Source organism: Neophocaena asiaeorientalis, unplaced genomic scaffold, assembly GCF_003031525.2.
Source record: "Neophocaena asiaeorientalis asiaeorientalis breed wild unplaced genomic scaffold, Neophocaena_asiaeorientalis_V1.1 scaffold39, whole genome shotgun sequence".
NCBI lineage: Eukaryota > Metazoa > Chordata > Mammalia > Artiodactyla > Phocoenidae > Neophocaena > Neophocaena asiaeorientalis.
The window spans coordinates 6893584-6917790 of NW_020175670.1; the positions used below are offsets into that span (position 1 = coordinate 6893584).

Genomic DNA, 24207 nt, shown 5'->3' on the forward strand with positions numbered 1-24207 from the left:
TGAACATATACATGATGTACTCAGCACACAGTATCTGCCACGTAATCAAGTTGACTCAACCTCCCTATATTTTGGTAAACAAATGACCAAGTCTGAGGCAATTTAATAAAACATGAGCTTTTAGCCCAATTTCATTTAAATGCTTCAACACCTAAGAGAGGCTCTGCTTGTCTTTAGGCCCAGAGACTCAGTGGGGAGACCTGACATACTGAGTCCAAGGCCTCATTCCTCAGTATTTCATCTTCTTTCAATCACTTTCTTGATGTTGGAAGCTCCACCTTGGTTTACCATTTTCTTTGGTATGCAATTTCTCCACATCCTCTCCAACACTTATTTTCTGTTTTTAAAATTATAGTCATCCTAGTGGATGTGAAGTGGTATCTTATTGTTGTTTGGATTTGCATTTCCCTAATAACTAATGATGTTGAGAATCTATTCATGTGCTTGATGGCCATTTGTATATATTTTCATTGGAGAAATGCCTATTCAAGTCATTTGCCCATTTTAAAATTAGATTGTTTGTCTTTTTGTTGAGTGTAGGAGTTCCTTATATATTCTGGATACTAGACTTTTATCAGATATATGATTTGCAAATATTTTCTCCCATTGTGTGGGTTGTTTTTTCACTTTGATAGTATCATTTGATACAGAGGCTTTTAATTTTGATGAAGTCCAATTTATCTATTTTTTCTTTTGTTGCTTGTGCTTTTGATGTCATATTTAAGAAATCATTGCCAAATCAAAGGTCATGAGGATTTATGCCTGTTTTCTTCTCAGAGTTTTATGGTTTTAGCTCTTATATTTAGGTCTTTAATATTTATATATGTTGTAAAGTAAGGACCAAATTCATTCTTTTGAACATGAATATCCCTGAAGAGACTATTTTCTCCATTGAATGGCCTTGGCACCCTTGTTGAAAATCAATTGACCATAATATGTTGACCACAGTTTATTTCTGGACTTTCTATTTTATGCTTTTGGTCTATATGTTTATCCCTACACCAGTACCACATTGTTTTGATTACTGTAGCTTTGCAATAAATTTTGAAATAAGGAAATGTGAGTCCTTCAACTTTGTTCTTTTTCAAGATTGTTTTGGCTCTTTTGGGTCCTTTGCAATTTTACGCAAATTTTAGGATCAGCTTTTCCATTTCTGCAAAAAAAGGTCATTGGGCTTTTGACAGAGATTACATTGAATCTATAATTTGTGGAGTATTGCCATCTTAAGTCTTCCAAACCATGAACATGAGATGTCTTCCATTTACTTAGGTCTTATTTAATTTCTTTCAGCAATGTTTAGTAGTTTTCAGTGTATAGGCCTTGTACCTCCTTGGTTAGATTTATTTTCAAGTATTGTAAATGGAATAGTTTAATTTCCATCTTAGCTTTTTTTGGGGGGGGCCTGTGTATAGGAATCAACTAACAATTGTGTGTTGATCTTGTATCCTGCAACATTAGTGAATTTGTTTATTAGCTCTAATAGTTTGTGTGTGTATTCTTTAGGATTTTTAATACATAGGATCATGTCAGCTGCAAATGGAGAGTCTTACTTTTTCCTTTTTAATTGCGATTCCTTTTATTTATTTTCTTGCTAATTGCTCTGGTTAGAACTTCTGGTACAATGTTGACTATCAGTGGTGGGAGTGAACATTTTCCTGATCTTAGAGGGAAACCTTTCAATCTTTCACCATTTAGCATGCTGTTAGCTGTGGGTTTTTCATGAATGCCTTTTAACAGGTTGAGGAAATTTCATTCTCTTCCTAGCTTGCTGAGTGCCATGAAAGGGTACTGATTTTTGTCAAATGCTTTTTCTTATCAATTGAGATGATAATGTTTATGTTCCCTTCATTCTTTTTTTTTAATAACAAAGAGCTTTATTTTCATATCACTGTTCTAGTTTCTTCTGAGTTCTCTGCATTCTATTATGTGGTATGCTGCATTGACTGACTTTTATATGTTGAATCATCCCCATATTCTTGCAATAAATCTTAGTTTGTCATGGTATATAATCTGTCTTTGTCTGACTTAGGTATCAAGGTAATGCTGGTCTTATAGAAGGAATTAGGAAGTGTTAACTCCTTATCTATTTTTTTTGTAAGAGTTTAAGAAGAATTCGTGTTAATTCTTCTTTTAATGTTTGGTAGACTTCAGCGATTTCTACTAAATTCTGGTTCTGTACTTTCTTTGTTGAGGGGTTTTTGATTCAATCTCTTTGTTATAGATGTGTTTAGACTTTTTACTTCTTCTTGAGTCAGTTTTGGTGATTTGTGTATTCCTAGAAATTTGTCCATTTCATCTAGGTTATCTATTTTGTTGGCAATAAAGCTTATTTTTGATGAATAAATTTGTTTATGGTTCAGCCATCCAAAATACTATGCAATTTATCTAATATTTATAAAACCTGAAATGTATGTTTTCTTGCATTTAGTCTTCTAAAGCAAAATGTATATAAAATTCCATAAGAGAATTAAACAAAATTTCCCCAATAGTAAGAAACAAAAATCTTCTGATAAGAGTGTGACTGATAAATTTCACTTCTAAAAAGCATAAGCCTTCTTCACATTTCTTTTTGTTAAAGTAAATGATTTCTCACATAAAAGGAAACTTCTTTTTCTACCTAGAAACAGGAGTGATGACAGAATGGACTCCTGAGCCTCTGCCTGTGTTTGAATCCCTGCTCTGCCACTTATTTGCTATATAGAATCTTGGGGTTAAACTCTTCCTGACCCGGGTTCCTCATCTGTAAAAAGGAGAATAATAACAGAACATACCTCATAAGGTTGCTGTGAAGAATAAGTGCATTAATACATGCAAAAACTTGGTTCCTAGTTCATAATAAACATTCAATAATTATAAGAAATATTATTACTTTTCATAAGGTGGTCATTAATTGGGGTTAAAATTAAGAGCAGCTAGACATCTCAGTGCAGAAGCTAACAGTAAAAGTCAAGACAGCAATGTTAGATGATGCACACAAGGAAGGGCCATATTTTCCTCTAGATTTATAAGATCCCAGACTAGGAGAAGAATGAGTGCTTTGGTGAATGCTCTGTCACTAGAAAAGAAATAGTTTTCTTCACTAGTATCCAGAAGAGCAGAGCCTGCTGATGACAAAACTGCATTAGAGAGGCCCCTTCAGTGGGATAAAAAATCAAAGGGACTGTTCTATGAATCCCATAAAGGAAAGGAAGATCCTCAGAGAAAAGAATCAGTTCCTTTACTTTAAGGCGAGTCTGACTCCATTGCGGGCACAGGGAACAAGAGAGTGGATGATGAGTGGAGATGAGGAATGATCACAAGTGTAAGTACTTTCCTTCCAAATCACAGGTCTAAGCCTCCACAAGAAGGGATGATGTACTCACACATTTCTGCTTTTGAAATTTTTGCTTTGTTTCTTATAGCTTTTCCTCTTCTTCTCTCCCTTACCCTAAATACATAAATATACTCTACCACTGATCCCTCCTTGTCGGGAAAGTAACTGAACTCATATCCATACTATAATGAATATATGAAATATTAATGTATTTGTCACTGTCACTGTTATTTTCTTAGTGGCCACACCAGTAAAATGCCCATGGAATTTGTTTTGTGCATAGACGTACTAAATTTCTTTGTTTCCTGTGTAGAAACATTTCACAAGCATTCAAAATCAGCTAAAAAAAGTTTCTTTTAATTTTTAAAGGAAGCAACTAAAATAAAGCCTACCCTGATATAAAATGTAAAAACACATTAACCACAATATGGACTTTTAAAAGGTGGGAATTTAGTTTATACTCATTTTATATTAAGATATAAGTTAAAGACTTATACCTTAAAGGATTTATCATAAAATGTTACTGCCCAGTGCATTTTTGCAAACAATAAATAATTCACTGAGAATATTAACATTCACATGTGTAATTAAAAGTTTACAAATGTACAAAACTTTGGGTAATAAACACTTTAAACTTATTTTTCAAACATTGAATAAGCCCCTTCCCCCCAAACTGTTTGATTACAAAGAAGCACAAAGGATTAACTAACGCTGGCAAAAGACAGCAAACAAGGCAGGGGAGGCAAATAGAGATCTGAGAACATAAGAATATCCAAACAGTTCTGTCAATATAAAAAGACAAAATCAAAACATTTTTAGCGATATAAAAGAAAGCAAATTCACACGATTAAATGCTAATTAGGTGAAAGAACATTAGAGGGTATATAACGTTTATTTTCTCCACAAAATTTGCATATCTTAAATTTAATGCAAAACACCATGTTTCAATTCTAATTTAAGAATATCAATAACATGGAGTTTTTGGTGAATCTAGATGGAATGAACATTTAAATAGATCCCAAAGGTCATATCAAGTTTTTATTTGGTCTTTGTTGTTCTAACTCTTTAATATTTTTATTTATTCATTGGACTAAGCCGATTTTAGAAATATATCCACAAGCGAAACATATATAATGCAGCTATTTCTGAAAACAGCTAACTGCATAGTCTTCAGTAATATCATTAAGACAGTGGTTGTAGTTAAGTAAACAAATCAATAAAAATTACCATAATTCATGTATGATAAAGTTACATAGCAAAACATTAGAAGTTTTACCTGGGGTATTTGCACTGTAAGAAAAGAAATGTGGATAATATGAGCAAAATGTGCTTGATTATTAAAAGAAATGAAATTCCCAGTTAACACTGGGTTGTGTCAGGAGCAGTGCATTTGTCCTCATATTTTATATCAGGAACATACGTTCACAATCCACCAGCTGCAGTTTTGATTTGCTAAGAAATAAAAGTATTTAATCCTGGTTCTTCCTTGTTTTAACATCTTCCCTTAGAGACCAGGCACTTCGTGCTCTGGAATGTGGCCTTGCAAATTTACTAAAAACGTATCCATTGATAGTAGAACAATTATACTAAATTCATAAAGGAAGTGAATATCTTCATTTAGAAAACAAAGCACTAAATTATAACTTTACAGTCACAACGCAAGCCCCAGCTCTTCCTAGGCACAGTGGAGCAACCTAAAAAAAAAAAAAAAAAAAAAAACCGACTTATAAAGGAAGTGAATATCTTCATTTAGAAAACAAAGCACTAAATTATAACTTTACAGTCACAACGCAAGCCCCAGCTCTTCCTAGGCACAGTGGAGCAACCTAAAAAAAAAAAAAAAAAAAGACACGTGTTGGGTTTGTGGGTAAAAACATTGATAATACCACACCAGTCGGTGAAATACTGAAATAGTTCGTACTTGTTGGCAAAGAGCTGCTGCCTGAACTCTAAGCTGGCCCAGGTCTTAAACAAGACTCTTCCTCCTGATGCCAAAGCTTCATAGACTAAATTGTTTTGGGTATATAACATGTAGTATTTACTTCTCTTTAAAGGTAATTTTTAAAGATAGCACAGGAATTGTTCTACATGAAACACGATTTTGGCCAACATGATGCACAATATGGATGTGAGGAAATGCTGAACACTTAGAGCAACTTTGTGACTAATATGGAGAAAATACCAAGTATTATCCTGAGAGGCCATGCAACGGAAGTGCTGTCTCAGAGACAGTACACAGAATATACCACATGCCCTGGGTCTGTCGACTCCAGAGGAACCGCTAACTTCACATTCACTGATGACCTCAGCGTGGATGAAGGGTCTAAACCCATTCTACTGCTTTTTAACCAGAGTGAATAAATAATAAATACTACCGATTGAACTCCTTAGGAGTGGAAACAAACCTGGTGAATAAACTCCATGACAGTGAGATAGAAGTATGAGGTACTACGGGAAAAGTATAATCTTGACTTATGCATTAGGAACAATTCTTAAATCTTTCACTTCTTGTCTTTTTTTTTTAAAGTACTCTAGACACTGGGCAATTCATAGCAGAGATAAGTGTGGACAAGGATAGTTTTAAAAGAAGGACTACTTGGAGCCCAGTAAGAATCTATGCATTTGAGCTAACAGAATTAAGACATTAGCATTTGGGAAGGGGTGACTAATATAAAGTACTAAGAAAGTTTGTTTTGTACTTATGTATGTGGGTGTATGTCATAAAGTACTTTTGTCAAATACATGATATCAAAGTGACTTTCTAGTCATTTTGACTCCTCCTCCCCAGACCAATGAGTGGATTTTAAGAATACATCTGACTTCAATTTTAAGAGAATTCTTGGTTGTTCTCCATCTGAATCAGTTGTTTTGATCACTGTTATATCTTTTTGAACAAATAACCTATTTTAAAACCATATCTACTTACAGTATTCTAGAAGTAACCTCTATGTCATTTAAATCAAAATGTCTGTAATCAGCAGCTTTTCTCAAAACACTCAAGACACTAAGCCTCTACATTGTGAACAGCTGATGTCGTCACGACACCAGCTAGAAAGTTTAGCTTAGAGAATTTATTAAATACAATGCAGTGCAGTCACCTCCTGCTTTGGGTCAAGGCTGGTAGTGGGGTGGGTGATGGCTTAAGACTTAGTAATCGCATTTCACTCCCTGTACAAATAAATGTCCTCTTGTCCATTTGTAGAAACACTGAATGGAAAACATTTATTTTTCAGATACTATGGTTGTAAATTCACATTTAGGAGCTTTAAAATCACTTATATGTAGAATCTAAAAAATACAACAAACTAGCAAATATAACAAAAAAGAAACAGACTCACAGATATAGAGAACAAATTATTGGTTACCAGTGGGGAGAGGGAAGGGGGAGGGGCAAAATAGGGCTAGGGGATTAAGAGGTACAAACTATTATGTGTAAAATAAGCTACAAAGATATATTGTACAACACAGGGAATATAGTCAATATTTTATAATATCTATAAATGGAGCATAACCTTTAAAATCGTGAATCACTATATTGTATACCTGTAACTTATAATATTGTACATTGACTGTACTTCAATAAAAAAATTTTTTAAAAAGTAATGGAGATGGCATGTAAACCAAAGAGCTGTGTGGTCACAGATTATTAATTTTGATACAGGGTGATTCAGCATAAGGTATTAATTAGCTGTAACAACAAGTCTGAAATACTGGCTAATAGGTTTCCTTATAACTGGCCTAAGGGCTTAAATAAAATACATCTCAGGAAAAGAGATTCTTCTATCTCTTCTTGGATTCCTTGGTTATCATTCACAATTACTTCTGCCACGGTAGGAGGCTGATGGTAGGTAATCTCATAATTTCTATGAAATCCCGTAGCTCTAACTCAAGCTCTCAAATTATGCCTTCTCGCCTTCACCAAGTGATCTCACTTACTTAAGAAACAAGATCAAGGTCATAACAATCTAAGTCTCTTTTTCTATCCTTCTCTTCACTTGAAAACACTTTGTATCTTTCTACACTGATATTCTCATTTTTCCCTCCAGCTTTGGAGGATAAGATCTTTCCTACAGTCTAAGGAGGACCCGCCTTTGCTCTCAATTCTGTTCCTGTCCTTCTTTCAGAAAAGTGCCCTTCAATTTTGCTTTCTCCTTCTAGCATCTGGAACCCTGTTCAACTCTCTTGTCTTCATCTCTATTGTGAAAAAGATCCTAGGCTCAAATTCTAACTCCACCATTTATCTGCTGTGTGATGTTGGGTCACCTATTTAACCTCTCTGTCTCAGACTCCTTCATCCAACATAGTGAGGAAATAATAGTACTTTCCTTATAGTGTTGTTGGGAAGATTCTTTAATGTAAAGTACTTAGACCAGAGTCGGGTACATAAAATGTACTCAGTAAGTATTAACTTTCTATCATCATCATTATTTTAAAATTGTATGCCCCTCTAACTCCCACATTTACTTTTACTCTTCTCTTTACTTTTTACACTGTGTGGTGGCTTCTGCTTGTATCATATTCTCAAAGGTCCTGACAACTTCTTGAATGACAAATCTTCTTCATTCTTCCTTATGCTGTTGAAATTCCCCTCTCCTTTTTTTTTTTTTTTTTTAAACATTTTTTTTGGCTGTGCTATGCAGCATGTGGGATCTTAGTTCCTCCACCAGGGATTGAACCTGTGCTCCCTGCGTTGGGAGTGCAGAATCTTAACCACTGGACTGCCAGGGAAGCCCCCTGGCCCCGCCTTTCTTTCTTTCTTTTTTTTTTTTCCCCCGCCTTTCTTTTAATGTTCTATTTCATTATCTACTAAGACACTCTCTGATCATTCCTTTGCTGTTTCCTTCAGAAGCTGCACCTCTCTATACAACCTAGTAAGTGTATAAATTAAAAATAAACAGGACTTGGTAATATCTCTTGGATCCATCTGTATATTTAACACTTCAAGCCTTACAACCGAAGTAACTTTATAAATGTTTATAAGTAACTTTATAAATGTTTATAAATGTTTTATAAGGCTTCACTTACCCTGCCCCTAACCCAACTCACCCTGTCCCCACCTGCTGACATGTGGACTTTCTATTACTGCATTGCTCTCTTGGTTAAAAGTCTCCACTGGTTTCTCATTACCAAACTCTTTAGGTTGACCATTGCAGACCTCCATCCTGACCCCAACCTTCCTGTCCAATAAGAACTCCTACTCTTCTCAAGCATGGAGCCTTATAACCCGCCATACTTCCTTAATAGAGCCTGCATATTTCTGCTTTAGTGACATTTCTTTCATGTTTTCTCACACAATTTCCTTTTTCCTCCTACCTTTTATTTTTTGGCCACGCTGCGCGGCATGTGGGATCTTAGTTCCCTGACTAGGGAGCGAACACTCGCCCCCAGCAGTGGAAACAAGGAGTCTTAACCATTGGACCACCAGGGAAGCCCCTTCCTTCTATCTTTTTGAATTGGATCAATTCATTAAGGCTTAGATTAAATCCCACTTCTTCCTTACCGAAGCCCTCTCAACAGCCATTTTCTCTCTTCTCTTTGATTTCCTAGGCCACTCACTGCCTATACCATGGGACACTTCATACCAACTGCTCCACACTGTGGATCCTCCCTTTACATGAGCAGATCTCACCTACCTAAGTAGTTAAGCTCTGTGACAGCAGGGATTCTCACAGGTATTGTTTTCTTGACAGTACTTACCACTGGTCCTTGTATGTAGGAAAACCTTGGCTCAATTAAACATCTGAGTGCCTTTTATGTACCATATACTGAATTGGATGCCAGAGGCAGAAAATTCCTGGTTCTGTTCTGGGTGATGATGGAAACAAAGATCTCAAAAGATCATTCTTAGAAGTGCTAGGCCCTCTCAGAAATAGACAAAGAGGGAATTTTTTCTGTTAAGTTTGTCAGGTCAGGTTTCTTACTTGTTAATGTAATTTAGGATTGCCATCTTTACTAGGTTATAACCAGACATTTGATCTGCTCCCAAATATCTGTGGCTTGAGTATTTAAAAATTATTGCTCATGTATGGGTAAGTGGTTCATTTGTTCCTGACTACTATCTTTGTTTTTAATTTTCCACCATCTCCCTCCCTTTATTACAGCCCTCTTGTGGTCCTATCAGCTCTATCTATGCTAGAACATCTCATCAATTCTCAGCAAGTAAATGGTGGCAGCTAATAATAATAATAACCAACTAATAAGAATTTCTTTGAGTACTAACATATTTTAAAGGTAATTTTGGATTTTAACTATACTATAAAATTAAACATTCCCTGTTGTCTTATATTTAGTTAAAAGATGACTTTATCATGTTTATGCTATATATTTTGATATTGGACATAATTGAGAGGATTTGTTTTACCAAAACAATTGTTTGTAACAAAAACAGAGTAAGTGTAATAATGAAAAATGAAATGCCATACCTGGGTCCACTCATTTGTCTGGGGATCATAAGCCTCCACTGTATTAAGGTAAGTCTGTCCATCATACCCTCCGACAGCATATAATTTATCACCAAGTAAACAGACTCCCACGGCATCTCTGCTGATGCTCATAGATGCCACTGCAGTCCACATATCCGTTTTAGGGTCATATCTGAAAGAAAATTTTAGAACTGGAGCTGATATTGTTCTCACAATATTTTACATAAAAATAGTTTTGTCCTTTAATCTTATCTGCTATATAAAGTACATTTGAACATATTTTAGAGAAAAATATCAATATTTTCCTGAAAACTTTTAACTTACAACATAATAGAGCTATTCTGCAGATGCATAACACTTAAACTAGTCAAAAGAGCTAATGTAAATGTTGAAACTGCTTTAAGGTTTCAGGTTGCCTACTGAAAATTTGAGGAAATCAATTCATGAAGCTCTATGTAAGATGACTTACAGCCTCAATCATTGCTAACTGTCCATTTTTGGAGCTTTTTGTTCCTTTCATGAAGTATGTTAATTAGAACTGCCCCAAATTGTCTATCTGAGAGCAGATACATCATGCTAAGATGACTTATACTGCTTCCAATACTTGTATCAATGAACAATTTTTCACTGGGTACAGTCCTGTAGTGGGCCTGTAATTTATGGGGCAAAGTATATAAAGACTTCTATATCCCTTTCCTGGATTATAACATGTAACAAGCATAGTCTAAATTATTTTCTCCCCAATACAGGTGAAATGCAGGTGTAACTATCATGCTCTCTCAAAAAACACCAACCAACTCTGCTTATTATTTCATAGAAAGCACTTGTCATCAACAAACCTTCATTTCACTTTTTATTCTTCTTCTAGTCATTCATAATGTATTGAATAATATATACACACACATTCATTAACTTCCCATTGCTCTTTAAAATCCAAAGTTTTTAATAAGGCCTCAAGACTCTGCATGATCTGCCCCAATGTCCCCCCACTCCTTCCTGCCACTCTCTCCATCATTCTTTTTTCTCCAATGACAGTGGCCACCTTCCAGTTTTCTGAATGAAACATATTCCTTCCTGCTTTGGAGTGTTCATACAATCTCCTATTGACTCTACCTCCTAAAGCCCTTCAATTCTCCCCATTCCACTGACCATAGCAGATGGGAGCCTAAGCCACTGTCCAGAGCTTCCACTGACGTCGGGCTCTTTACCTAGGCCCATATTTGAGTTTTGAACAAGGATGACTTGATCAAGATTTCAAGCCTTACTAGCCCTTTATTTTCTTTTAGTATTTCATACTACTTCATTTTATATCAAAATATGTCAGGAATGTCCCTCTCCTTTTTGCTTATTTGGCCTCCAGCCTGTAATTAATTCTCTGTGAAATTTGTCAAACCCCTTTTCTTATTAGGTACAATGTCCAGTACAAAATAGGTACACAATAAATGTTTGTCATATGATTCAATTAATAAACTGTATAATCAATTCTAAGGTCAGATTGAGAGAAGACTGAGTAGGCTCTTGGTGACAGACTGAGAGATGGCCTGAGCAGACCGCCCAGTGCTTACAGAGCTCCTAAGGAACTGCCTTGCACATGGTGGATGCTCAATAAAGAGTTACCAATTCGTGTGGAAGTGTCAGAGGCTTAGGTTTGATTTTTTATTCCTAGTTTTCCTTCACAGGAAATTACCTCTCCACACAGTCTGAGAGTCTGGAAGTCAAGTTGGATGCAGGTGCATCGTGGCCTCCGATGGCATACAGCAATCCATTCCAGGTAGTGACTCCTACTCCCCCTCTCCTTTTTGACATTTGTGCACAGAGTGTCCATTTATTAGTATGAGGGTCAAAACATTCTACTGACTTGAGACAAGAACTGCCATCACGACCACCAACTGCATAAAGTCTGTAAAAACAACAAATGGGATGATAAATAAGAGATGGTGCTATTATTATGCATAAGACAGAGGTTATTCTTATGGTATTTCATTGAATTCAAGGTGCCTATCAACGATAAGAAATACTGTCAATTTATGTGCCATTAAGAAAGAAGACGGGACTTCCCTGGGGGTGCAGTGGTTAAGAATCTGCCTGCCAATGCAGGGGATATGGGTTCGATCCCTTCCAGGAAGATCCCACATGCCGCAGAGCAACTAAGCTGGTGTGCCACAACTACTGAGCCTGTGCTCTAGAGCCCGCGAGCCAGAGCTACTGAGCCAGTGTGCCACAACTACTGAAGCCCACGTGCCTAGAGCCCATGCTCTGCAACAAAAGAAGCCACTGCAATGAGAAGTCCGAGCACCGCAACAAAGAGTAGCCCCCAGTAGCCGCAACTAGAGAAAGCCCACGTGCAGCAACAAAGACCCAATTCAGCCAAAAATAAATAAATAAATAAATTTATAAAAAAGAGAAAGATGTGCTACCAATTAAATGGCACATATATATCATATATTATTCTGTACATATATAAAAAAGAAAACATAAACTCACATGAAAACAATGACAACATTTTCACAGCTGCCATCTGTTTGACAAGTTATTATTGAGTGTAAAACGCACAATTTTAGAGATGTTAAAGTATGTCTTAAAATAGATAAAATATTGTGTATAAATATACCATGACATTTCTTAAATAGCTAAGATAGGACTTGGTGATAAATGAAAGAAACTAACCTTCTCTGAGCACCTACCACAGGTGAGGCACTTTACATGTATTAATTTAATCACTATAATGATGCTATGACAAACCATTTGTATCCCTGTTGCACAGGTGAAGAAACTGGGGTTCATGGAGATTAAGAGACTTGTACATGGTCACCCAGGAAGAAGCAGAACCAGGACAATAGTTATATTAATGAGCAGTTGGACAGTCAAGAGTCATCTGGTATGTACTTGTAATAGTGAAATATGAGAATAAAACTATAGATTCAAATATATAGATTTACTAGGCAACGTTTAGGACATTAACATACCATATTTATATTTATTGGTATGTTAACGTCCTAAACATTGCCTAGTAAACCAATTTATTATCAATCAATATACTGCATTAATTTAAAAGTCTTTTTACTCTGAACTTAAAATATATATAAAATATTTTAAATATTTAAACATTTGAATATTCTTTATTAAGCACAAAATCTTCTTACACTTACTATTCACATAGGAAGCTCTTTGTAGATATTTTTTCTATCACTTAAAAAAAAATAATAAATTCAGTTCACTGCTTGTTCAAAAGCTCACACATTTTGAATTTATGGATGCCTTAGTTAATATTTAGCTATTTTTAATTCTTGAGAAATAATATTTGAACTATATCAAATTTCGGCCCATTAAAACTCTAAGTATTTATATTTGGATAAATATACATATTTTAAAGACAGATTTCATAATTTTAATTCATAATTTAAAGTACCTATGCCACTCAAACTGGTTCTTAAATAATAAGACGACCATATCTTAAAGAGCAAAGCATGTTTGTAGCAGTGTCTTGTTCTAAACTTAAAATATATTAATAGTATGGAATTTGAAATTTATTTGAAACTTTAATCTGTTAAAAATTTTATCTGTTAAAAACTATTTTTTGTGCTACTGTTCTTAATATTAAGCTGTCCTCATCTTTAACTAATACTTGGAAGAATAATTACCTAAATATGGATCATAGAATATTAGAAGGAATCAACTAGAAAATGTCAATAACTAAAAATATATGTACACACTCACATATAGTATCATAGGCTTCCAGCACCCTACCCTCTTCACGGTGAACTCATGGGTCTTCTTGTGAAAAGTGGTGTAGTACAGTGATTTAGAGCATGAACTCTGGAGCCAGACTCTCTGGGTTTGAATCCTGGTTCTACCACTTATCACTTACTAGCTGTGACTGTGGACAAGTTGTTTAATCTCTGTCTGCCTGAACTTCATCATCCATAAAATCTAGAAGCCCTGCCTCACAGGATTATTGGTGATCAAATTTAAAGTACTTTGAATATTGCCTGGCACATGGTAAACATGGTATGTGTTAAAGGGGAAAAATAAATTCTGTCTCTATTTGCATTCTTTTAGAAAATGGTATTTTAGGAGATGTTAAATGTACAAACAACATTCATACTGAGATAATATTAAGGGCTAAAATGTAACACTTTCTGAAGAATCATATCTCACACAATGGTTTTCAAACTGTATTCTAAGACCAGGACTCTGTGGAGGATGTTAGGGGGCCCCCAAAATGGTTCATTTAAAATTAAAGATTAAAAAGTAGTTTTAATTTTCAAAAACATCACCTGGCTCAATTAAACGTCATGCAAAATTCAGAACTCATCTTTCTTCCCCATGACAATATCTATTACAATAAAAAGATAAATATTATGTCAAATTGCAATTGTATTGTACTACATATCTAAAAATAAGATTTAGGTCTCACCTGACTTCTAAAATTATGATCAAGAATACAAGTGGCTGGTAGATATTGTTTGAGATTCAGCTGAGAAAAAAAATGTCTACTACTTTCAAACTACTTGAGCAATTTAACTGAAGAATTTCCTGTGATTCCAATAAATTGCTCTAGTAGTTAAAATAACTATTACCAATTTCAGCTTCTTATCTGCGAATCAGGATTTTCTTCATACTGGACAACCAAAACAAAACAGAAATAATCTGTGTTCTTTAAAACAGACTTATGCTTCTACATTGATTTTTACAGTAAGTATTATAAACTCAAACTTATAATAAATTTAAAATAAGTGTATTATAAACTTGAACCTCCATTTGCCTTAAGTATCGAGGTTTTTGTAAGATTTCACTTGAAAGAAAGATTCTATTGCCAAAAGTATTTGCCAGCCAATGGCTTAAAAGTAGCCTGAGCAACTGGAAGTTTAGACAAAGCTTCTTTCTGTCAAACATGGCAGAAATAAAAATTTTAACACTTTCAAAATTTTAAGATACAGAGTGTAACTCACAAAACATTAAAACAGTTCTTCCCTAAAGAAACGAACTATATTTTGCATCAGGAAGCATTGTAAAATAATTTAAAATAACAAAAACAGTATTTAACTGGGCTTTTCATTTTATAAATTAAAAAAATTGAGGCACACAGAAATGATTTGTTTTAAATCACAAAGGACTGGTAGAGAGAAGATACATAATTAATTTTTTCAATCAACTGCATATTTAAAATATTAACAACATAATTTCTATTTTTTCCAGGTTCTGGATTTGTACCCCAAAATGGAAACTAACAAAATATTTTAAAACATTGCTACTGTATTTTAGTGCAAGCTTAGAAAAATGGTGGTTGATGGATTAACACATCCTCTTCTTGGGGTGATTAAAGCACTACTGCATATAACTGGTACCAGGATATTCTTCACTAAGGTTGCACACTTCAGCTTTATGTGCTGGATACTGTGCTAGGTGTAAGAAAGAAGAAGTCAGATCAGGTCATTCAAGACCATGATCTGCTATAGGAGACGGACCAGTCAATAACTACAATAATAGAGTGGTACATGCTGCAATACAATTATATACAAATTATATACAGTAAAATTGCTGAGGATGGAATGGACAATCAGTGCAGGGGGAATGAAGAGATGAGAGTGGGGATTGGAGGTTTCCTGGAGGTGATTTTTAAGCAAGTTTCAAGGATGCTGAGTTTGCCAGGAAGGAAAGTGGGGGAAACAATATTCTAAGAAAGATGGTGTCGGTTAACAGATAATAGGAATGTGAAACAAAATGTATTTTTCACAAATGGATTAGTTTTGCTGGAGTGTATTATGCATGGGTAGAGGAGAGAGAAGAGGCTAGAGAGGTGGACAGAGGCAAGATCAAAAAGGAGGCTTGGTCAGATAAGCTACTGAAAGGTTTTAAGTAGGAAAGTGACATGGTCCTATTTGTGTTTTAGGCAGAACATTAGGTGAGTCTCTAAAATGAAGAATGAAAGGAAGAGAGTTAAGGTTAGGGACAAAGTGACCAGTCTACCCCAACAGACCAGTTAAAATCACAACGTAGATATACGATACTTTCAAAATCAACTGTCTTACTACTTAGTAGATAAGAAGTCCTTAGCTTCTGATATTATTAGGTACTCTCAGAATTATACTCAATAAATTGTGCTTCAGGTAGGTTAAATACAGAAATATTTATTTCTCATTAGAGAGCAAGAAAAGGTAAGAAAGTAAGATACCTCTATGCCTAGAAGTCCATGATACTGTAGGTTTGGAAATCAGGTTTTAGAGAAGGCATTTATTCTTATGTCTTCTATTAGAAATAAATATTTCTAGCCAGAAATAGTAATTTCTTTTTTTTCACTTTCTATACTCTTTGGTGGCTGACTCTTCTACCAAAGAACTAGGAGAGAAATGTAGTGATAAAATTTGAAGCCATTTCTTTAGCTAAAACAAATGAGGGGAGCTGTATTGAGATCAGATATATTTTAAAAATGGGTTTCTATTTCTATATCTTATTACTTGTAATCGTGCTAAAAATTAACCAAAAAAAGGATGCAACTAACAGGTCCTGAGGAAACAAGACCTTAGGTCATAAAATATAAAAATATTACTAACATTTTCTCATTTTTTTGATAATCAGTAACAATCCAACGAATAATTTTAAGTCTCTATGTTTTAACCTTGGTTCTTTCCTCTTCCTGGAAATGATGATAAGACATTTTAAGTGAGTAAAGGTATGCAACAAACAACTTTTATTTAATAACCATAAGGGCTTCATTTTATGGAAGAAAGGCCTGAAAAAGATACTATGTGTTTAGTATTTGAGTGGTGGCTCTATCCAAATTTGTTTACTCTATTTAGAGCAGATAAGAAGCAAGAAAGCACCTCTTTCTAAATGCATTCTAGTTTTCAGCAGTTTACCAAGATAAGAAGGAAGTAAAAGTAAGGAAAAATCAGTAGAAGAAATGGAAAGAATTATTTAGGGAAACATGAGAGAGACCATACAAGTTTTAAAAGACCATATACTTTTAAAGTTATATGAACCACCAGATTTTGACGACATTGAATATTCATATAAAATTTATTCACTCAAAATGATAACTAGAAATTTATAATATCTGCACATTAGAATAAAAGACTAACAATGTTGAGCTATTTATATGTAGAGCTATTATAAAAAGAGACTATTTAAAAAGGTTGTTTACATCACTCAAGAGTTATTTCTCTCATGATTTCTATATATCTTTAAGTTGGACAAGATATAGCTTAATACATTTAATTTATTGTGTTTTAAGTGGAACCTTAAATATTTCCTTACTTTCCGCTTAGTACTGCCACACCTACTGTGCTTCTGGGAGTGGACATAGTGGCAACAAAATTCCACTGGCGAGCCTGAGGGTCCCATCTTTCCACTGTATTCAGATAGCTCCAACCATCATGCCCTCCTACTGCATACATAGGACCTTCCAATACAGCCACACCTACAAGGAGACAGGAAAGAAGCAATGACTTAAAAATCTTTTAACTGAAATGTAAGTACAATGAACCTTTAACATGCAAATTTAACTAGGCAAAAATTTATGATAAAGATATCTGGCTTCCTCATAGCTCTTCTTGGTAGATACGTGGGTGGGTGAGGAGGAGCAATAGCACTGTAGCTCTTAAAAGTTTTAGAGGCAGGCCTTCCCCAGTGGCGCAGTGGTTGAGAGTCCATCTGCCGATGCAGGGGACACGGGTTTGTGCCCTGGTCCGGGAAGATCCCACATGCCGCGGAGCGGCTAGGCCCGTGAGCCATGGCCGCTGAGCCTGCGCGTCCGGAGCCTGTGCTCTGCAGCGGGAGAGGCCACGGCAGCGAGAGGCCCGTGTACCGCAAAAAAAAAAAAAAGAAGTTTTAGAGGCAGTATTTTGAGGTCCAACAGGGGAAAGGTATTTTAAAAAAATACAAGATGCACACATTGCCATACTTAAAACATTTTCCAATAATTTGGACTTATAATATATTAGAAAACAGCAATTTTATTCTTTTCTCCCTTTAATTCAAATTCATGAGATTTTGCTGTAGATTAGATACCACAATCTATTGGCGTGTTTCATCGTGAGGGAACCAAGACAAATTTCATTTATTCAACAAATAGCTATTGAGTTTCTACTAAGTGTCAGGCACTTAGTAGAACGTAATAGATAAGGCCTCTGCCCTGATGGACCTAATATTTTATTTTATTTTAATCATTTATTTATTTATTTTTGGCTGCTTTGGGTCTTCGTTGCTACACGCAGGCTTTCTCTAGTTGCGGAGAGCGGGGGCCACTCCTCATTGCAGTGCGTGGGCCTCTCACTGTGGTGGCCTCTCTTGCTGCAGAGCACAGGCTCAGCAGCTGTGGCGCACAGGCCTAGTTGTTCCGTGGCATGTGGGTTCTTCCTGGGCCAGGGCTCGAACCCGTATCCCCTACATTGGCAGGCAGATTCTTAACCACTGCGCCACCAGGGAAGCCTCGACCTAACATTTTAGTTAGGAATCAGATACAAAGTATATTTTAGGCGTTGATAAGTGCTAACAAGAAAAAAAAGTAGTGTGACTTACCTGGTGGCGCAGTGGATAAGAATCCGCCTGCCAGTGCAGGGGACACGGGTTCGATCCCTGGTCTGGGGAGATCCCACGTGCCAAGAAGCAACTAAGCCCGTGAGCCACAACTACTGAGCCTGTGCTCTAGAGCCCGCGTGCCACAACTACTGAGCCCGTGTGTGGCAACAACCGAAGTCCGAGCGCCTAGAGCCCGTGCTCCGCAACAGGAGAAGCCACCGTAATGGGAAGCCCGCTTACCGCAACGAAGAGTAGCCTCCGCTTGCCACGCCTAGAGAAAGCCCTCGTGCAGCAACAAAGACCCAACAGACAAAAATAAATAAATAAATATATCTTAAAAAAAAATTTAGGGCTTCCCTGGTGGTGCAGTGGTTGAGAGTCCGCCTGCTGATGCAGGAGACGCGGGTTCATGCCCCAGTCCGGGAGGATCCCATATGCCGCGGAGCGGCTGGGCCCGTGAGCCATGGCCGCTGAGCCTGCACATCCGGAGCCTGTGCTCCGCAGCGGGAGAGGCCACAGCAGTGAGAGGCCTGCGTACCTCCAAAAAAAAAAAAAAAAAGGAGCAAAGTAAAAGAGTAGAGAGGATCAAGGGAGACCTCTCAGATAAAGTGACATTTGAACAAAAATGTGAATGAAGTTAGGAAACCAGACATGAATGTATCTGGGGGAGAAGAAGGTGAGATAAAGAGAACACTATGTACAAAGGTCCTGAGGCATGCTTAGTGCGTCTGTGGTACATACAGCAAGGAGCCCAGTTGGCTGTGGAGGGTAAGGGGGACAGCGTAGGAGATGAGAGGAAGGGTGGAGTTGAGTCACATAGTGGTCGGGACTATTGTAAGGACTTTGGATTTTATTCTAAATGAGATGGAAAGCCAGCAGAGGGTTTTGAGAAGAGGTTGATATGACCATAGTCAGGTGAGATATAAATATGTATCACCTGAAGGCCAAAACACAAATATTGTGATATGAAGACATTTACTTTTGTGAAATCATGGCCAGATGACATACTCACCATTCATGTATGACCAAAACCAACTTATCATTCCACTCATTTGTGTCCTGCCAATACTGGCTATAGGAGATCTATCTATCTATCTATCTAATCTATCTCCAATTATATATAATACATATTCAATTATATATGTGTGTGTGAGTGTAATTAAGTAATTTAAAATTTACTTAATAAAGATTTCTTTTATAAGTTCAAATTTAAAACATTATTTATTATAAGGTAAATAATATTACAAGGTAAATAGTTACAACAAAGCTGTTTTGAATGACACAAAAATGGAAATAAAGGTTTAAAGAAGACACTGTGAGTGATATGATCATTCTTCTCTGAACTTGCTGCAGTTCAATAAAGTCTTTTGTATGGTACCTAGAACTAATGATAGTATTCCATGCACAATCTCATCTGCACAAGACATAGCTGGATCATGGGCATTCTCATTCTATGTAATACTATATATATAAGATTTATCTTAAGTTAGAATTGATTTTCTTTTCCCCATAGTAGGGGAAAGTTTGCAATTGAATCACACTTTTGACCCTGGATTTTATGGTCAACACAAATTTGTAAGTCCTGTTCATGTTGCTTTTAAGATATATCTTCCTGTTCTGTGCCCACGTAATAGTTGATTTTATGGACTCAAGAGTAATGTGTTATGGTTTTCTTTGTTAAATTTCATATAGTTAATTTTAAGCTCTTCTCTCAGTACCTTATCCCCAACTGTCTGGTTTTACTCACTTACCTAACTTGGAATTTAAGATCATCTTTCATTGAAACCTAAATGCAACTAGTAGAAACACTTGTCTTTTTGATTTTTTGCTGTATCCACTACCATACCAATCTTCATGCCTAGATATTTTTCATCGGCCTTTTGGGCAACCTCTACTGTGGTGCTCAGTATTAATAAATTGAGTATAGTAGAAACCTATGCTATCCAAGCTCAACTATCCTTTCACTGCCACTCATTCATCTTTTGACTCATCTTTTATGATAACCTATCAAATTCTTTATTGCAACTATTTTAAACATTTTCCAAATTGTGATAAATTGACGATAAGGTCACATATTCCTCCTTTCCCAGAATACATGCTTATTTTCAATGTGATTCTTGTAGGTCCTCCCATCAAGAGGAGGAGTCTATTTCTCTATCCTTTGAATCTGGGCTTGGCCATGTGACTTGTTTTGGCCAATGGGATGTTAGCAAACATGAGGCAAGCAGAAGCTTGAAAAGTGTTTGTGCATTGGAGCATGGCTTCTCTTCCTACTTTTGAAACCCTGTGACTGCCACCATTTGCAGAAGCCTGGTCTAGCCTGAATGATTAGCATCATATGGCCCAGTTGCCTCTGCTGCCCAGGCTGACAGCCTGTCTACCAGTACCCACGTGAGTGAGGCCATTCTAGATCAACCAGCCAACCAGCCTGCCTGCCCAACCTAGATTCATGAGAAAACCCAGCAGAAATCTTCTAAGACAGTCCAGACCAGAAGAACTGCCCAGCTGATACACAGATCCATGAGCTAAATGAATGGTTCTTGGTTTTAGCCTCCTAGTTTTGAAGTGGCTTGTTATGCAGCAAAATCTGGACGATACACATACATTGCAAGCCTCATCTTTCTCATCTTTGTATACCTACAGAACACAGAGCATGGCATATAGCACACACTAATCAATATCTGCTCAGTGAATTACTGAATTAAAGAAAAAAAAGCCTCTATCATTACATTCTCTGTGCCACCTCAAAATTTTTCTGCGTCGTACTCATTTCTGCTTAAAAACTAAGGGATATAGATGAAAACCAATAATGCTAAAGGTTTTTAAATAAGTATGCCTTTCAATTAGGTTAGATAACACTAATTGTCAACATAGAACCCACATGTCAAAAGGTGGCTTGTCAGTCCATCGTGGTACACCACAATTCTTAAATATTCATGTTTTCACTTGTGCTGGTTGCACAATATACATTTATGTACAGGCTTGTTTTCTCTGCTTCTGCTTCTCAGATGACAGGGAGCATGTGCAGGAATGCTTGGTGACTGCTGTTGGCCCAGCAGCTGCCACACTGCTCTTCTGCCTGGTAAAGAATGTGAAAATGCCATGCAAGCCTAGGGTATGACCTTATGAATGAATCTGCAGTTATGCTTACCAAGGCCATGCCTATGTGTAGACATAGGAGGCATCACACTCCAAGTTTTTGTTTTGGGGTTGTAGCATTCTACAGTATTCAAAGTCTTCAGTCCATCTCTTCCTCCAACCACATACAGTTTGTCATCTAACACCGCAACGCCGAACTGCAGCCTCCTCCCATTCATATTGGCTACAGGAGTCCACATATTTGTACGGAGATCATATTTTTCAATGCTTGTTGCTCCTTAATAGTGATAGATAGAAGTTAGGCAAATAAAAAGCTCACCATGCTTGAGTGTTTTATGAAATTAGACATATAAAAGTATATTATTAGCAGTGACAGTAATACATTTAATAAATTACAATAAGCCCCTGCATGAGCTCATCCTTGCTTGTATCTCTGTCCTCATCTCCTACTATTCTCTAGTACCAGAGTACACCTGGCTCTGGTACTAAGAGGTCAAATGAGAAAGGATTATCTGTAAAAGGGGGCTGAGTAGCAACAGCCAGAAGTGGGAGGAAAGCAGGGTAGTTTAGCACTGTGGAAGCCAAAGTAAAAAAGTGTATAGCTGCTGAGAGTATCAAGTAAGATGAAGACTAAAAAGTATGACTGGATTTAGCTGCATGGAGGTCACTGATGACTTCAGGCAGGGTCCCTTGTTTGAGCAGTTGAGACATGATTGAGAGGTGAGGAAATGGAGACAGTGAGCATAGACGATTCCTCTAAGAAGTTTGGCTACAAAAAGGAAGAGAGAGATAAGAATTACTCAGTGGAGGGAGGTTTCATTTTGTTTTGCTTTTAAAAGTGGAAAAACTTGAGTCAATGGGAAGGATCTAGTTGTGGGGAAGGAAGCTGAAAATACAGGAGATGAAAGGATCCTCATTAATGGTGGGAGGTTCCTGAAGAGGCAGGAAAGGGCAGTATCAGGGCACAGGGGAGGGGCTTTGATAGGAGGAGGGAGAGGGACACACTCCACTGCAACCAGGAAAGACAAGAGGATAAGTGTACATCAAGTGCTTTGGGAGCTATGAGAGTGGAAAGTTTAGGGAATAACTGCTGGACAGTGTCTACATTTTTTTAAGAATTAGAAGAGCCAAGCAACTCTTTTGTTCTCTTTATGAGGTAAGAAGAGTGGAATTAAGAAAAAAAAAGACCCACTCCTCTAAAACAAACAAACACCCAACCCCCAGGTATGAAGAGTTCAATTAGTATCTACTTTACTTCTGTCTTCTAAGCTTCTAATACAACATGTTATCAGTGCTATTCTTACAAAATTACAATCAAGACAAACATTTATTCTAAAGTATTTGCTACAGTTAGGTCACCAGAGCACAGACTCTATTGATATCTCCTAAAATTTAGAAACAGTTTTGCCATATACATATATGGCAAGAAACCTTTGAAGGTTTATATATATGTGTGTGTGTATATATAAAATATATTTTTCTTATATATTTGAGTTTTTTTATTTACTTTACAAAAATTTTAAGTTATTTGCAATAAATACCAAGTTTCTTTCCATCTTTGCCTTCTCAGTGGCATATAACAGACTCCACTGTATACAGTAGCTGTTCAAAAATATTTTTGAGGACTTCCGTGGTGGCGCAGTGGTTAAGAATCCACCTGCCAATGCAGGGGACATGGGTTCGAGCCCTGGTCCGGGAAGATCCCACATGTCGTGGAGCAACTAAGCCTGCGTGCCACAACTACAGAGCCTGTGCTCTAGAGCCCATGAGACACAACTACTGAGCCTGTGTGCTGCAACTACTGAAGCCCGTGTGCCTAGAGCCCGTGCTCCGCAACAAGAGAAGCCACCGTGGGCTTCCCTGGTGGCACAGTGGTTGAGAGCCCACCTGCCGATGTGGGGGACATAGGTTCATGCCCCGGTCTGGGAAGATCCCACATGCTGCGGAGCGGCTGGGCCCGTGAGCCGTGGCCACTGAGCCTATGCTTCCAGAGCCTGTGCTCTGCAACGGGAAAGGCCACAACAGTGAGAGGCCCATGTACCGCCAAAAAAAAAAAAAAAAAAGATGATGTGGTACATATATACAATGGAATACTACTCAGCCATAAAAAAGAACGAAATAATGCCATCTGCAGCAACATGGATGGACCTAGAGATTGTCATACTGAGTAAAGTAAGTCAGACAGAGAAAGACGAATATTGTATGACATCACTTATATGTGGAATCTTCAAAAATGGTACAAATGAACTTACTTACAAAACAGAAACAGAGTTACAGATGTAGAAAACAATCTTATGGTTAACAGGGTGAAAAGGGGAGAGGGATAAATTAGGAGATTGGGATTGATATATATACACACTACTATATATAAAATAGATAACTAATAAGGACCTACTGTATAGCACAGGGAACTCTACTCAATACTCTGTAATGAGTATTACTCTTTTCTCTATATGGGAAAAGCATCTATAAAAAGAGTGGATATATGTATAGATGAATCACTCTGCTGTATACCTGAAACTAACATAACATTGTAAATCAACTATACTTCAATAAAAATTCTTAAAATATTCATTTTTCCATTCCTTCAAATAAAAGATTATTTAATACCTTTTGTTGAATCCATTCCTCCAACTGCAAATAATGTACCAACAGTTGACTTCCTAGGTTTTGTCCGAGGACTCTGTAACATGGGCCGTCTCTCTGGTAGTAGGTGATACTTCATTGCTTCCATAATTAGTTTCTGACATTGTATATCATCTCGAAAAAGTGCATTATTTTCCATGTCTGCTAGGAACTAGAAGAAATAGTATGTGTATTGAATGACCAAGAAAATAGTAAGGTTGAAAGAAT

General features: G+C 36.7%; 1 protein-coding gene across 1 annotated transcript in view; it reads right to left on the reverse strand.

Moving 5' to 3' along the window:
- Positions 1 to 3881: 3881 nt before the first annotated feature.
- Positions 3882 to 24207, reverse strand: part of KLHL5 (kelch like family member 5) — a 74594-nt gene continuing 54268 nt past the window's right edge. Inside the window, exons 7-13 of the mRNA XM_024731744.1 lie at positions 23965 to 24151; positions 21407 to 21631; positions 16993 to 17155; positions 11423 to 11635; positions 9736 to 9907; positions 5046 to 5139; positions 3882 to 4913 (exon numbers count right to left, since the gene is read on the reverse strand). Of these exons, the coding sequence (XP_024587512.1) occupies positions 5083 to 5139; positions 9736 to 9907; positions 11423 to 11635; positions 16993 to 17155; positions 21407 to 21631; positions 23965 to 24151 (1017 nt within the window). The 3' untranslated portion in view covers positions 3882 to 4913; positions 5046 to 5082. The remainder of the gene's footprint in view (positions 4914 to 5045; positions 5140 to 9735; positions 9908 to 11422; positions 11636 to 16992; positions 17156 to 21406; positions 21632 to 23964; positions 24152 to 24207) is intronic.